Source organism: Cynoglossus semilaevis, chromosome 1, assembly GCF_000523025.1.
Source record: "Cynoglossus semilaevis isolate Cse_v1.0 chromosome 1, Cse_v1.0, whole genome shotgun sequence".
Classification (NCBI taxonomy): Eukaryota; Metazoa; Chordata; class Actinopteri; order Pleuronectiformes; family Cynoglossidae; genus Cynoglossus; species Cynoglossus semilaevis.
In genome coordinates this window covers 29,384,374-29,401,372 of record NC_024307.1, presented here as the reverse complement: position 1 = coordinate 29,401,372, position 16,999 = coordinate 29,384,374, and the positions used below count along the sequence as shown (strand labels likewise).

Genomic DNA, 16,999 nt, shown 5'->3' with positions numbered 1-16,999 from the left:
ACCAAGATACCCCGGCTGCTGTCTAACTCCCCTGACCATGCATGATGTGCACTTCAGTGTCAGTAGTATACAGTATAGATCTGGACTGTCAACTGGCCAGTCAACCTAACAGTTTTTGTCTGTGAAGCAGCCAGGCCCTATAGTTTCCTGCATAAAAAAAATAAGGCTTTGTGTTTTTTTTTGTTTTTTAACAGCAGCAAAGATCTAAAACATTAAGGACATTTCTTGAAAATGCATCAATTGTTGAGTGCAGATCACTGATTTTACGTCACACACACTCCATTTATCGTTGTTCATTGACGTAAAGCCCTGTAAACCTTCTGTTTTTAGGTGGTATGCAGAGGAAGCTGTCTGTGGCCATAGCATTTGTTGGAGGCTCGAAAATCGTTATCTTGGATGAACCCACAGCAGGTGTCGACCCATACGCCCGCAGGGGTATCTGGGAGCTGTTGTTGAAGTACAAACAAGGTACGAGATCAGGGCTAAGACCCAGTGCCTGACGAAAGCCTTTGAAGGGTGTGTGTGTGTGTGTGTTGATTTGTGTTATACCCTGGAAGTTTTTCTCAAACTGAGCACGTCTGCAGTTGAACTTTTGAATGATAAGACACAATTGAATCAGGTAGAGGAGCTGTTAAGGTAATGAAGCAACAAGAGCGCCCTACAGAATTTATTCTCCCTCTGCTGGTGTGACACTTAACTGTGGGTGAAGAGAAATTATAATTCCTGTCGGGGAAGAAGACGTGTGAAGACAAGTGAATCCAAAACACTTCAATCCACATTACCGTTCAACTCCGTCCAGTTTGACACTCCTGCGCCCTCGTGTGTGTTGTTGCAGCTCGTGGCTAAAAGCAGGACACGCTTTATCATATTCTTTTAGCAGATGTCTAAATGTTTAATGTGCATTGAGTGACATTTCCACCCTCACCGTGTCCTCGGCTTCCCTAACTCTCTAATTATGTCCTTTCACTCCGATGAGGAGCCAGAGATAACTCTGTTCTAATGAGAACACCCACATTTTGGCTGCATCGGTGACTCATGTTTTTCCTCTCACAGTCTCATTTGCACCACAGTCATTCTGAGGTTTGTCATTAATCACAAAAAGGCCATGGGCAGTGTTTTGGTCTACAGACAAATATAAAGTTTTGGAAAATAAATTATTTATATATATATATATATATACATATATACATATACTGTATATACACTGTTTACATATATATATATATAAATGTTTATATCTTTATTTATCTGTATCTGTAAGAAATCAATCATTTTGTCTTCAGTGAAAATTCCCTGTATGAATTTTATACATGTGTTTCAAATGGCATATCTTGTGGCTTGCAATATATATATTTTGTTTTTTCTTATTTCATTCACTTCTCATTTTCTGCCTGCGTCTGCAGCTCTATAATCACATTAACTCATCTCAGGTTGGTTATTAGGATTTTAATTACTTATGTAGTTAACTTACAAAAAGCTGTTCCTCTAAAAATACAACTGGCTGTATACCACAGATGTCTTTTAAACGCAGGATTTTTTTAAATCTCCTGCATGGAAAAAGACATACTGAAAGCTGCATTCAGGCTAGCTGTTGTTCCATGAGGTAAATTGACTTGGCGGTGCATTTATTCTACATATGCTTTTTGTTGAGTTTGGACATATATCCAGGGCTGCTTAGCGTACAGGCAGCGATACTTAAGAGAGAAGGGATGAGTTCAGCAGCTCAGCTGGTGAAAAAAAAATCTGGAGGGAGGGAGGAGAGAGGGTCAGAGGAGAGTGGGAGAGAAATAGTCGTCCAAGCAAAATGGCTGCAGTTAATGACCTCAGCGACCGCGTCCTTGTCCCTGGAATGATACGACCTGCGCAGATACAAGTTTATCAAGCTCAGTGCAAAAAAAGCTGCCAGGCTCAGCAGCGCGGCGCTCGCCGTAAACACTGACAAATCCAGTGGAGAAGGGACTGAAACCTCCTCCCAGTCACATAATTACTGAGCCTGTATCCACTTATCATGTTTTCAGATGAATATGTATGATACGGCAAACCTGTCATCTCTGCAGGGAGATGCTGTGATCTGGCTCTCACTGTGAAAATGATGACTTTACAGCACGCCACCGGCTCACTCAGAAGTACTGAGTGACACAAAAGGGTACTTTTCTGCCTGTTAATGTCACAGAGAAAAGTTGAACGAAGCAGAGTTGGGTCTGAGAGGGATATGAATGTTTTAACTCATTGGTTGCGGTAAACATGGCCGCTAAGCCATTAAATGGATGATAAAAGAGCAGAATGCAGCACTGGGGGAGCTGAGGTGTCATCTGAGGAGCCTGCAGCGGAGCCACCAGTTTAGCTTTCTTGTTTTTTTGTGACACACTCATGCATTCCAATACCCAAGGATGCTTCTTATCTTTTTTTTCTGTCACTTAATAATAAATATTGTATATTAACCAAAATATCTTACGCCAGAAAGGATGTTTGGATAATTTCCAACTACTCTGTGTATTCTGTGTTACTGCTTCCATCTCCAGTGCTAGCTGCTGAGATAGGACCATGCTGTGACTTCTCTGTAGATCCAGTCCTATTTTGATTTTAGGGCTATGTGATAATTAATATGTGTTATCTGATGCAGCGTGATATTCAAGGATTTGGAAAACCTGCAAATAACCTTGCGGTTCCTACTAAACTGCAGTCGTCACTGCCATTGTGCTCAGCTTGATGCAAATTGAATCCAACGGTCTGCAGAACCAAAATAATATTTAAAAAAAAGACAGAGGACCAAAATAATGTGTGATCACACAGAAATGCTGAAAACAAGGTTCAGGGTGGCCTTTGTCGTAAGTTTTAATTTTGTTCTATATTTAACACCCAAACACTTTTCAGAAGTTGGCTGTGTTGGCTGGTGATAGCTGGGTAAAGAATACCAATCAGAGACACAGGCTGGGGAGAACAGTGGGTTTGTTCAGAGCTACTGCAACTGGAAGATGTATGTGTTTTTCCACTCTTTTCTGTGACTTAACCATATGATGGAATTGTTAATGAGAAGAAATGTGTAAAAATATGTAAAATCATAACTCATATCCTCGCTTCATAGAGTTTGCTTCGAGAGTTACTTTCGAAACTTTATTGAAGCCCTGGATCTCACAGTCTGACACAATCCTGTTGTCGTTTGTAGATGTACTCACTGACCTGTACTTGATGAGGCAGGTTTAACGTAAGCGAGGCCTCTAAAATAGGTGTAACATTTTGTTTTGTCTTTTTAAAAAACAGGTTCAGGTTTGAGTTTTTTACATGTGAATCTCTACTGTAGATCAACTTTATTGTTTTGGTTAAGGTTAACCTTTTTTGTCCTGTTTTCCATTTTTTTACTTTGATTTTTTAATTATATTTCATATTCTAGTAATGTGTTTCTCTGATAAATTTTTTTATTCTTCTAATAACTTTTACTCCACATGGGTTGATTTCTAAGAAACCTACACTTTTAATGTATAATTTTATAATTTTAACAAATTATCTCGTGATTTTCACTCCCTTTGCACTTCCTTTCCTGTCATTTTCTGACATTTTATCCCATAAATCTAATGTTTATCTAATGACCATGACCATCAATCTCATGTGGATCTCATAGTTGTAACTATCTTAAATTTACTACAGCTTTAATTTTAGGATGTTTTATGCCTAACTATAGATTTGTCAATTTACCTTTATATATTTTTTTTATCTCATAGTTTAAGAATACTTATGTAGTTTAATCACTATAAGACTGTGAAAATATGCCTTCATAATTGAAACATCTTTCTGTTTCCTGTCAGGTCGCACCATCATCTTGTCAACGCACCACATGGACGAAGCAGACATCCTGGGAGACCGCATCGCCATCATCTCCCACGGCAGAATGCGCTGCTGCGGCTCCTCACTTTTCCTCAAAAAATGTTTCGGCAGTGGTTACTACCTCACTCTGGTTCGAGATGGGACGGAAAAGATGGCAGCTCAGCGCCATGGTATGATCCAAAGTCAAGCCGCTGAGGTATGAACAGAGCACACGAGTAGTCTCAGAGTACCGATTACATTTCCAATGTTCAGTTTGCAGCTCGTTTGCCATATGTGTTCATTAGCAATTCATATCAGTGGGGGCTAATAACAATTTGTTTTTAAAAAATGTATTAAACAGCAACAGTTCTACAGTTGACATCCTAATAACATTAATTTATTTCATGAATTAATCCAACAAATAAATAGAATTGCAAATAAAATAAAAAATACAGATTGATTGATATTTTGCCCAATTTAACTAAATGTATTTTTGACAATTCCTCTAAAAGATATCTGGCGAGTCCTGCTTCTTGCTCCAAGTTCAGCATGTGTTTCGTCCAATCAAGACATAGCAGTTTGTTTATTACAAATAAACTATCTGCTATCTCTAGATTGAACAAAATGGATACAATTAAAAAAGATAAAAAACAAACAAAAAAACATTGGTAATTGTTGGTCATTCTTTTGCAATATTAAACACAATTCAAATGAATATCTAACATCATCAAAGTTGCGTTTTCTTGGCAGCTGGCTAGCTTTGGTTGTCTTACCACGTTATCACCACATAGTGGGCTGGAGTATCAATAGAACCTGTGTACCAGAAATTTGAGAACAAAGGGAGGTGTAATGAAAAGTGTTATTTTGGTTAAATATTGTGTTTGTAATGAATAAATGAATATGTCAAAGTCTCAGCCTTAATTGTTATACAAAAAGATTGTTATGATCATGTTCTTCTACTACGAAAACCAAATTGGTATGTTTCTTCTTAGTCAAATTGTTACTCCTAAGGTAAATTATTCAACATCTTTCAAACCAATTAGAACAGCAGAATGGGAAAATAAGGTTACAAGAAGCATCTGTTTTTATTGTTTCCCTCAAGGGTGTGTTATCACAGCTGATGATTGACAGACACTGTCTGTGTGGTCTAATTATCTGCAGTCCTTGGTGATTAGGATCCCTGCCTCAACACACAGTCTTCCCCTTTTTTTCATCCAAATAACCCATCAGAGATGTGTAGTAATGGTTCGAGGATCAGTCTCTCCAGCTCTGAGCCCTTCTCTGACACAACAGTAACCTTGCTTTCGTCTGGTATTGAACACCGCTCCTTCTTGCTTCCCAGAGTGCTCATCTTCTCCCCTGCCTCCCTCCCCCTCTGTAATGATCTGTATTTAGTTTCTCCCAGCATGACAATTGGCAAACGCCCACGTGCTGGATGATACTAATTGTCACCGGGGAGAGAGGGGGTGATTCTCGCATTTTCTCGCCACTGGTCTCTCGCACACTTAGTTTTAATCAATATGAGCAAATGAACAAGATGCACTGATGCCAGCGGGGCTACGGCAATTACCATTAGTCTGCAGACTCATTGAGGTGAGCCCAGTCGTTTCTCTGACATAAAGCAAGCCATTTACAAACAGCTTCGTGGGCCGATCAGAGCAGCATACACTTTTAGGGATGGCACCGGGCTGAGTCAGTCACACAGTCGATATAAGAAAATGAGCTGGGACACATGATGGTGGTTTTGGTGCAGCAAATAAACCTGTTGTTGTTTTTACACGTAGAGACAGGAGATAGACTCACTGAAAGATGTGTTCTGTCATGATCCACAACACTGATGTCTCGTCTCAGTTTATTGGCTCAGTGCATGTATTTTCCTCACCTCAGAGACTCACTTTTTTGTGAGAAGTATTCAGCAAACACTGTTCATTTGTAATTGCAGCATGGAAAAAGTGCTAAGGTAGGGTAAGTGCTAAAGTGCTACAGAGCTGAAGTGACACTTTGTTTACTGGAAAGAAAGAAGAAAATGTATTTTTATTATTTTATTTTTAATATTTTTTTATTATTATATCTAATCCTGATTATAGGTTAGATTTTATAGATTTAATGGTATACCTATATCTTCTAATGTGGCGTCAGTTGAGGAATGAAAAGTTCCATAGTTCTATACTCATACTGGTTTATTTTAAATGTTGTAATTATCTTCTGATTGAATGTTTAAGTTTTAATTATTCATTTTTGGTGAACAGGAGAAGGATCTTTCTGGAAAGAACAGCCCAGATGACGGCATTGGCAGTCAAACCTTGAACTTCATGGATCCCTCAGGTTGGAACTCTGTTATTGCTATTTTCAGCTTAATCCTCTCCCATTAGTAAACAGTTGTGTGTCTCAGCCACCAGGTCACTGTTTTGATGCAATTCCTCAAGAAATTGTGTCGTTTAGTCTAGCCCGTGCTCCAGTCGTTTCTCTCTGTGTTGTGGATTTATCCCTTGGGGTTACAGATAATCTAAAAACTCAATTGGAATTTTTCATCTTAAAAAACCCAAAATATTATCGACGGTATACCTGAGCTGTTTAACAAGTGTTATTGTTGACAATACATATTTACAAAAGAGTATTTTTCAAGATCACTGGAGAAGAACTTTACTATTGGTGTTTAACTGAATGTTAAATGAAAGGGAAACAAATATTCACAAGATTTATTTAGTTTCCAGGTTATTTGTGTTTTACTAGAACTTTTCATTTTTTCATATATGATAAGAAAAAAAAATCAGTTCTGAAACTCCATCTTACTGTAAACCAAAAGAAATTCAATGAAATGTAAACAAGACTTTCAAAGTCAAATAACAGATGCCACTGTCAGAGTTTAAACCTCAGAGAGCAGATGTTCATGGGTTCAGGTATTCAACAAGATGGGAATATAAATGAGACATTTTTAAAATGTCAGATTTGAGAGAATGGGAAATTAATTAAGATCTACAGCATTAGATCTCTCGCTCTTCAGTGGAAGAAAACACATCGTGTCATCCTGGTAATTGGACTCGTTTACTTTTTCTTAGCTAAGGGTAATTGTAAAAGTTTTTTTTTTTTTTTTTATGTCAGTCAGCCGCAGCATTTCTGTCATTCCATCATGTCCAGAGTGGTTACTGTTGTTACAGCAAACACACCAGTCCAAGACCTGAGGAAATTCTTTCTGTTAGAGCTGGAGGAAACGGAGGAATATTGTTCAGTCTTAAGTTAGCATTGGTTTGATTGATTGTTTGTTGGGTGATGGGTTTTAGGCCCTGCACGATATTAACAAAACTCTAATTGTATTTCTATAGTCGGCAAAAAAGGTTGTATATTCAGTCCTCTAAAGCGTAGACGTTAGTTCTACGATATTGAATATCACTTCAATACTAATCACTCAGTTTATTGATCATTATTGAAAGCAGCTGGTCAATGCAATTAAAAATAATAAAGCTGTTCACACACCTTTAGGTGCTTTAGGTGTAATTAACCTCAAGATTATGCTAAGCTGCATTCCTTAATTAGAGTTTTGGAAGTCACAATGTTGATTTAACTTTGATTCTCTGTTCATCTATGTGTATTTTTAAAAAGTACTTAAATTATGAAAACATGAATAAAAGAAATGATATTCTTGTTTTAAAAAAAAAAACTTCAAACATTACCTTTAAACATCAGCATAAACATGACCTTGTCGGTCTCTTTTATCACCACCACACAACACGTCTTCACTAAATAATCCCGTCTGATGTGCTGAGCAGATGCATGTGCGTCTTCATGAAGCCAAGAACCCGTGGTTATTGAACAGCGGTAATTACGTACGAGAGCTCGCCGATCAATAGGGAATGACGTTCATTCTGAAACACCGTCCATATTCTCCACAACGACCTCGATTCGGGAGAAACGAGGGCAGAAGGGTAGATGACGTCTACTTCTGCTGGACAGTTAGAGCATCAGGTGTTGTGATCAGAACAAGGTTAAATGTGAAGTGTCTTTGTGTCACGTTGAAAACTCTCCAGTTGTAGTTATTCTTTAAAATATTCTAGCATCTTGTATTTCTCTGAAAATAAAAGTAACCACGTAACTATGCAAAAAGAGGTCGGGAAATGGGGTTTATTCATCTGATACTTGCTGATTATAGAATAGAATTGAATTGGATGATATTTTAAAGAAAGTAATATACATTTTTCTAGATTGCAGAAGAGGTACTTAGTACACAAAAGAGTCACAAGATAATTACTAATATGTAATGAATATATAAGCGTACCCATCAAGGTTGAAATTCAAAACAATGTAAACAATAAAGGAAGTGTAAACAAAACAAAGACGTAAAAGTCAATATAAAAGCCGAAATATAAAAGTCACAGTGAAATAAATAAAACTTCAATAAAATCAAACCACAGGGAGAAAATGTACATCGTTGAACAGAAATGTAAATCTCAAGATAGAATGTAGACATTAGAGCATTAATAAGAGTCTAGACATTCAATACAAGAAGACAGAGTATAAATATTCAGAGAAAACAAGTACTCTAATACAAGAATACATTGTACACATATACCTTGCTGTTTTTTGTGTGTGTCATTTTTATCTGCAGTACTGTGTTTAAGGTTGTGTTAGCTGGAGGATGTTGGTTCCTTCCATTTATGTCGACTCTTTTCTTCCTTTAAGATTTGGACTGAGGATTCTTATTATTTTCACTATTTCTCTGGCACATTTTGATAGCTTTGGGTCAGCTGGTGCGCCGCCATGTACCCGCTGCAGTCTTCTTGGAGAGCATCGGTCAGGAGATCACCTACGTCCTGCCCTACAGCGCTGCCAGAGACGGGACCTTTGCTCTTCTTTTCCAAGAGCTGGACGAGTCCATTGCCGACCTCGGTCTGACCAGCTACGGCATCTCTGACACTTCACTGGAGGAGGTACGCCCAGAAGACCTTAACAGAGTTGCAAGCATAAATATATCTCACACACACACACACACACACACACACACACACAGGACTTTACAAACGTTACGTTACAAATTAGCAACAACTCTTCTCCCACCCTTTTTTTATCATGTTGCTGCTGAAGCACATCAATAATGAATCCTGTTCTGACAAGGAGAACACTCTGCAGCGATTATCACCTCACCATTTCAGGAATCATTTTGTTTATGTCAAATGTAGTCATTAATATAGACCGACAATGGGAACGCAGCTTGTTTAATTTCATGTTTGGAAGTCATCATTTTAATGAAGAAGATAACTCCACAGTTTTTGACCCTGAAAGTTAGAAAGTCAGCGGCAGAGAAACATTTATCACAGAGCAGTGTTTAATGTTTAATTAACGTTTATCTACAGCCACAGAGTCACAAACAACATTATCAAGGTTTAAAAAACCATACATACCACAAACTGTTATTAAAAAAATGAATCTGCTTTGCAGTTTTATTCACAACATATTAGACAATAATAAAAATATATAAAACAAAATTGAATTTATGGCGGTCACATTATACGTTATTGAAATGACATAGGGAATCTAGGTACTCAGAATCTGTGTGTGTGTGTGTGTGTGTGTGTAACCTCAGTTTCATAGGTTCTGCACAACTCTAGGTATTTTAAGGGCAGTTCATAACAGAGATAGTTGACTGTAGGTCAACAAACTGACGGGGGAAAAAAAACACCTGTCAAGCAAAAAATATCTTCAATTCCTGAAGTATGTGATCTACTCTGTTATGGTATTTTTAGAAAGTAAACAACAGTTTGAATTAGCAGTTGTAATAGTACCAATAAGGCATTTTCTGCTTCAACTTCCTTTTCCTGAAAACAGTTGTAGACCATAAGACCAAGTGACTTTTACCTTAGACTATACTTTTCATGTAGCTACTGTAAATATGAATCAGACTCTGGCTGCCTGAGGCCAGTCTGAATAATTCTTTGTGAATTACTGAGACGCGAGGAGGTTATATCACCACAGCATGCTGTCTCCTCAAGGTTTACGTCCACTAAAATACCGGTCCTACATATAGACATTATATATTTAACACAGTGTACCGGAGGTAGAGTAACATTTTATTTTGGGAGCTCAAAATCATCTCATTACTTGTTATTTGTTGTCCTCTGGGCAAAAACTGTCCCTGATTAAAACACAACATAAATAGATATCATGACATGACCAAATGTTACATAACCTGACATGGTGTAATATTACATGACATAATATGGCACAACATGAAAAATGACATGACATGGTATAATGTTGATTACATGGTAAAATATAACATGACATGGAATGGTATTACATGATATAATATGACATGACATTATATGACATGACCTAGTATAATATAAGAACGTGGTATGACTTGATGAGATGTGACAAAATATATACTATTTTTTAACTCCCAATAAACAATCCCTGCTTTTCCTTAAAATAACAATTAAAAAAGTGACAGTTGGTAATAGAATGTATTTATCACCAATAACAGTGGAAATACTTTATAATTGATATAAGGCTACAGCATAAACAATTAAAAGTGATCAGTTTAAAAACAGTTCAAACAGCAGGTTTGGAAAATGCAAATTTTTTTTGCATTTGCTAAACCAACAATGAATGGATGTATATTATGTTCATATGTCACCTTGTCACTAATGGAACGTAGCAGGAAGGGCAGGTGAAGGTCATTTTGCACTTAGAACTACTGATCACAATTTAGTCCCAAAACATTTGCACAAAAACTTTTTCAGTGGGACTGATTTTCTCTGCCTGCTGGTTATGTTGATACGCAGTATTGTACTACTGTGGTTGTTAGCAGAGGATTTAATCATGAATCATTTGTATTGACAGATATTCCTTAAAGTTGCTGAAGAGACAGGAGTGGACGTGGAAATTCAAAGTGAGTAAATAAGATTTCTCCAGTGTTTTATTGTGTTGAAACATCGCTTTAGTCATTAAATGTCGCAGTGCAGCCTGGTCTATCCTGACTTGTACACTTGACTCAGATACTTACACAGCGTGAGGTCATTAGTTTTGTTGTTAGGCGTTTTTATACGACACAAAACAGCCTCACTTTTCCCCTTTATCCCAAAACATGGTTCTGTCGCATTCCTCAAACACCTGCATTCGCACCTTCACACAACATAATAAGGCATTGTGCAGGTTAGATAGCTATTCTTAATGTTATTTATAACTCCCCAAAAATTGGGTCAGGCCAAAACAACATACAGTCTCACATTTGATTTTTCCATAGCAACAGAGAAGAGGGCCCTGAGAGACCACAAAAGAAACTCCCAGAAAGCGAAGCGGAACAGTATCTCCAGCGTCTGTGCGTCACGAGCTGTGTCAGGTATGAGAGACAAGTCTCCACTTACCATTATGGTCTTAGATATGAGTCTTGAATAAACTTTCTTCATGGAAATGTTGTGGTGTTGAAAGTGACCCTGAGTCCATATGTGCTGATTTCGTTTTCTGTTCTGAGTTTTGTCGCTTCCTTTGTTTGTTTGTTTTTTTGGCAGAATCTCATGAAAAACTCACAAATAAAGTCCAAGGTAGGATGACGTTCTTTTCTTTCTTTTATAACAACTAAATGTCTGTTTTTTTCTACCCACCCATTTATTCGTTATTTGTTCCCTCTATTTAATTTGACTTTAATTTGACTGTTTCACTTCAGTGGCCTTTTTTAAAAGCGGACATAAACAAGAGCTCCATCGTCCTGAGAAACAATTTTCCAACTGAAGTCCCAGCCTGATTCTAGACAACTTTGTATTGCAGTTGTTTTTTTTTTTTTCATCTTTTCAATTTTGGCAACGCCAATAAAAATAAATAAAGTGACAGTTGTCAGAAGATGTTCTATGACTTTAATGACTGCTGGGAAAAGTGTGACACTTCCTTTTGCACAACTCAAACAGACATAAATATTTGTATTTACAAATCTGTGGTCTGTCACCTGTATCCTCGCTGCTACAATGCTATATCTAATATGATGATGTTTGACGGTTTTATCCTTTATACCAAGTGTTGAGCTGGGTTACTACCCACACACACAAAGTTCTGAATGATTAACTGAGGTGTTTAGCGTTGCACTGGTGATGACTTACAGCTGAGCTTGTGTGAATTCCAGACGTGGTGAGGAACACCAGTGTCGGGGGGAGGGGATCCACAGTCATCACAGGAAAAGAGCTAATCAGGAGGCAGTTCCTCGCACTCTTCATCAAACGCTTCCACCACGCCCGCAGGAGCCGCAAGGGAATCATCGGCCAGGTAATGGCCTCGGCCTGTCGCCGTGATGAATTGAAGGGATGCACTAAAGGGTTGCACGGGAACATCAAAGCCAGATTGTACAAAATGCACATTGGCTCTCAAATTCAGTTAATGTCATGTGGATGACAGACTGCACCAGCTCTACATCTGCAGTAAAAAAAACAAAACAAACAAACACAATTGGAGAGGAAATGGAAGGTTTGAATTTGACTCAAAATCATCGGGAAGTGGTGCCGGAGTGAAGAGCAGCAGCCACACTGATGCAACATGGTGACAACACACACACACACACACACACACACTGTTTTAATCAGCTTTACCTCCCAGAGGAAACACTGACTCATACCTGAGGAAACCTGAGGGGAAAACATAAAGCCGAAGGTCTCACGTAGGATAGCAAAAATTCCCAGTTTGAATTAAAAAAATAATACCATTGAAAAATTCCTTCATTTATACTATTATACTAATTAACAAAGCAGTTTATTTATTTAAGCTGTAAACACAACATTCTTCTGTGTCTCAGGACTGAAATGCAGTTTGTTTAAAATATTCTTTTAGAGAAAACAATGGAATCAGATGATATTAACTCAAAATATGTTACAGAGCTTTAACTGTTGTGAAAGTTTTTCTTTTTGTTGGACAGATTTTAAAAATAGTTCTGTTTGATGGAAAAAAGGTAATGCAGCTCGACTCTTGACATAATTTTAATGATAACGTTTTTAATGACGCCCAAGAGAGAGTGTCTAAACGTGTTTTAATTATTAAAATCAGACCTTTAGAATTCAACAACTTTAGTTCAACTGTCAAACTATGTCAGTTAACTCACACTTGAGCAGTGAGTAAAAGATCATATTTAAAAATAAAAAGTGCTTCATAAAGACGTTACATTCTGAACCGACTAGCTCCATTCAGGAACTGTGCACTACTTAACTATTGTGCAGCGTTGTACTGTACATGTGCTTTTGTAAATCTGACTGTTGTCCAGCTGAGCCACGTCAACACGTCCACTGAACTCTATTTAAAACACAGGCGTTATCTCCATTCTTATTAAACAGAGGGACTGAACTGTACGTCAGTGCAGTTTAAAATCAGTAAAATAAACCTGTGGAGAGTGATCAATCAGTAAAATAAACCTGTGGAGAGTGAAGCACTGCTCTGCACCAGGTCCACGTCTTTAAAGCTTCTGTAAAATAGTCGTGACTCCAGTTTTTAAACATGGGATGATTGTGATAACACTGTTCAGTAACCTTTTTGGACAGTTTTTCCTCCACAGTGTATCTGAAAAATGAACTTCTGTTTTTCTTTAAGTTCAGAGGTTAAGAGCAGCAACATGTCAACCCACACCACTGCTTTCTGTTATTTTGTAATTAAACCACTTTTGGCTGGTAATAATTCTGCTCCTAGCACTGTTGGGCTTGCTTCTATAATATTTCATATTTAATTGTTTTTAGTGCAGCATACAACAATGTGAGCTCTTCTTAGAATATAGATACCCAGAAAATATATTTGCAAAAACGTCATATTTTTACTTTCAGTCCTGTCCCATCCTCTTGTCATCAAGCTGCCAGAACAGGGTCTATACATCAGTGTACAAACTTCATCTCTTGGGTCTGTGTCTCGGATTAGAGAAGTGTGTTTGTTTTTCTTTCATTTTGCCATGATAATCATATCCTCGAGCTAACGACATGTTGGAACTGACCGCAGGGTCAACTGAAATGACAGGCAGCTATTAGCTGGTTAGATGTACATCTATATTATTTTGTTGCTGATCAGAATGATTTAACAAGTCAAAACTAATCACCAGCTGTGATTTAAAACTAGTCCAAATCTATTTATGTAACAGCTGAATTATTTTTTCTTGGCAAGTTTGATTCACTTTAATCGTGTTGACACATTGAAAACACCTTCCATTTGGACTGACGGTGGAGGTAAATATCATGTTGTGACATCAGATATCACAGATGTCCAACCCACAGTGTCACCCACAGTCCGTCCATTCAGTGTGTGTTTCATCTTGCTTTAGCAGTGCTTGTGAAGACATGCTGTCCTTAATGGGACTCACAAAAACCACTGTGTGTGTGAGAGGTAGAGAGGGAGGGAGAGTGAGCAGTATTTCTCCTCTGTATTATGAATAGATTGTTGTAGTAATTTGCTGCAGTACCGGTCCCCATTAGTCACTGTCAATCTCACACATCCCTCTTCTGCAGGATTCCATCCTGATGTGTGTGTGCGTGTGTGTGTGAACACAACTCCGTCCTTTTGTGAGACAGAGAGAGATTTATTCTTTCAGCTAAAGCTTTCTATTTTTCCCTTTCTTTCCCACATCCTCACAATGGCTCCTGTCGACAGACGTGATTGTGTAGCGAGGTAATCTCACCGGAAATACAAGCAGTTGGCAGAATATCACAGAGATTATGGCCCAGAACACAAAAGCAGTGATTTATGAGGGTGAAAGTTGGAGACGAGGCCAGTCGTTGCAGTGTCACACAGCTATCAGTGAGGTTGCAGCGAACTAGTTGAATGGCTCACAAAACAAAAGGCCGATTATCAGCACTAGTGGTGTCGCTGTTGAGCAGTACAGCGGGTAACACAATGGCTGTGGCAGTCACAGAGGAAGAAGCTGCACAGCCACATTGGCGAACTTTTCCGAGGTGGTGTTTTAATTTGCTGCAGCAACGAGGCTGATGCTTTCACAAGTAGGATCGCATTGACAGAAATGTTAGAGGAGACACGATGGTGTTGTTAACTTTTTTAACCCTCCAGAGATTTTCATTGTTCTCCTGTTGTTTTACTTGTGTTTCATATACTGTAATTTCCCCCAACTCTCACTCTCCTTTAAATCCCATCTAAACTTCAGAATGCCATGCGTTCGTGCATTGTTCACTGGAGTGCTTTGGCTTTGTGAACGTAATGACTTCACCCTGGTTTTTTGCAGATCTCCCTCAATGGCATGAGTACCAGCTGTCACCTGCAATTACAGTGGAGAGGGGGAGAGACAGAGAGAGAGAGAGACAGAGAGAGAGACAGAGAAATGCGTGCACAGACTAGAGTCTGCAATACAACAATTATAAATACAATTTTTACACGGCTTGTCATTTAGCTATTCAGGCTCATTGCTGCTTCTTATCTTTCTCCAAAGCACATTTTTACAGCTTGTGCAGCAAATTCATTTTGTTTCGCAGCTTCTTGAATTGGCTTAAAAAAAATTGCATGCCCTGCAATTAATCAAATGTATGCAAACCTCTTCTTAACCTCGGCGTTCTTTCCAACCTACGAGTGATTAAACATTAGTTATCGCTCATATTTCCCACCGACCTCTATGGCAGCCGTAACAATGAATTGAGCAGAAAATTACACAGCAGAGAGAGAGAGAGTGGAGGGAGAGAAAAAAAATGTATTAGAGTGGGACAAAGAGGGTTGGGCGGGTGATGTTTAGCAGAGTCTGGTTTGTTATAAATTTATAAATAAAAACAAGCTTGCACACACACACACACACATGCGTGCACAGACACACAAACAAAAGACAAGAGAATAGCAAGAAACTAATTATATCTGAGTGGCCAGATGGTGGTGGTAGTGTTGGAAGTGTTTAATCAAACTCATAAAGCATGCAGAAGAGCCCAAACAAGTTGGCGGGGAGCATATTAATGTGCACACATTATCGCAGTGGTCCTGCTTTATTGTTGATTGCATCAGTCATTTTGTAGTAACGTAATGACGGTGGAGGGCCTGAAGAGGGCTGTGATGAAACGGATCCGGCGGTGAATCCAGGGCTTTGATGCTTCACCGCTTGAACCTGCTTTTGCATCATCCGACAACATGTGCAGCTACAGTGTACTGGTGTGTTTTTACATCTATGTTTGCATTGCAGTCCACAGAAAGTGTATTAGAGTCGCCCCGCTGTGGTTGTTCCATCACTTTAGTGCAGTGGCTCTCAATCTTTTTTGCACCATGCAGCGGTTTTAAGGAAGAGAGTTGTTCCATGAACAAGTGGCAGGTGTGTGTGTGAGAGAGAAAGTGTGGCAAAGGCATATGAAAACACATGTACATGTGTCATAAATAATTCAATTTATATATCAAGTGAATATATTTATTTTCTACAATGTATTTTCATTTATTTTACTAGGACATTGTTATAAAAGTATATAAGTAATAATGTAACACATACCATTCCAGACCTGATCTTGTTTCCTTTCAACTACACCAAACTCTTATTTCAATTTAAATTATTACAAAATATATAACTATTAAAAAAAAACAACAACATTTTTTCCTTCTGTGCAACCCAGTACCAACTGACCCACGGCCCGATACTGGTCCCCAGTGGTGTGGTGTAGGAAACTTTTCATCTCAGTTTTGAATTGGACTGACAACACGTCTGTTTTTCCAGATGATCCTGCCACCCGTTTTCGTTTGCCTGTCCTTGATCTTCACGCTCATCATCCCATCTGTGTCTGATTATCCCAGTCTGGAACTGCAGCCCTGGATGTATGGTCTGCCTCAAAACACCTTTTTCAGGTAAACCTGTGATGATACATATACTATACACATACTGTACTTTATCAAGTCAGATGGCAGGTGGTGTGAAAATCTATCAGATTTATTTAAAGTTTAATTGTCCGCCCTCTTTGATCAAGGGTATCTTTAGTTCTCAGTATAGTATTTAGTCACTAGGGTTGTTTTATGGCAATGGTTTATGGGGCAAAGCTATTGCATGGGGGGCTGGGAGAGTCCCGCAAGACAAATAAAAATCATATATATATATATACGTATATATACATATATATTTTTTTTTGTGCCACAGTGGCACAAAATACTAATTTGTATTTAACTTCCTATATTTGACAATATATATATATATATATATATATATATATTATGTTTGGTGTTTTTAAAAAAGAGAAAAATAATAGAATGTTCAAGCAATAGCTGTGAATGTTTCCATTGG

General features: G+C 38.2%; 1 protein-coding gene across 8 annotated transcripts in view; it reads left to right on the top strand.

The window, feature by feature from the left end:
• Positions 1-16,999, top strand: part of LOC103390832 (ATP-binding cassette sub-family A member 1) — a 154,402-nt gene that overhangs the window by 66,331 nt on the left and 71,072 nt on the right. For all 8 annotated transcript variants that reach the window (XM_025054899.1, XM_025054866.1, XM_025054819.1 and 5 more), the window contains 9 exons: positions 331-468; positions 3,804-4,018; positions 6,051-6,126; positions 8,533-8,726; positions 10,639-10,687; positions 11,042-11,137; positions 11,307-11,339; positions 11,912-12,051; positions 16,442-16,569. In XM_025054899.1, coding sequence (XP_024910667.1) covers positions 331-468; positions 3,804-4,018; positions 6,051-6,126; positions 8,533-8,726; positions 10,639-10,687; positions 11,042-11,137; positions 11,307-11,339; positions 11,912-12,051; positions 16,442-16,569 — 1,069 coding nt within the window. The remainder of the gene's footprint in view (positions 1-330; positions 469-3,803; positions 4,019-6,050; positions 6,127-8,532; positions 8,727-10,638; positions 10,688-11,041; positions 11,138-11,306; positions 11,340-11,911; positions 12,052-16,441; positions 16,570-16,999) is intronic.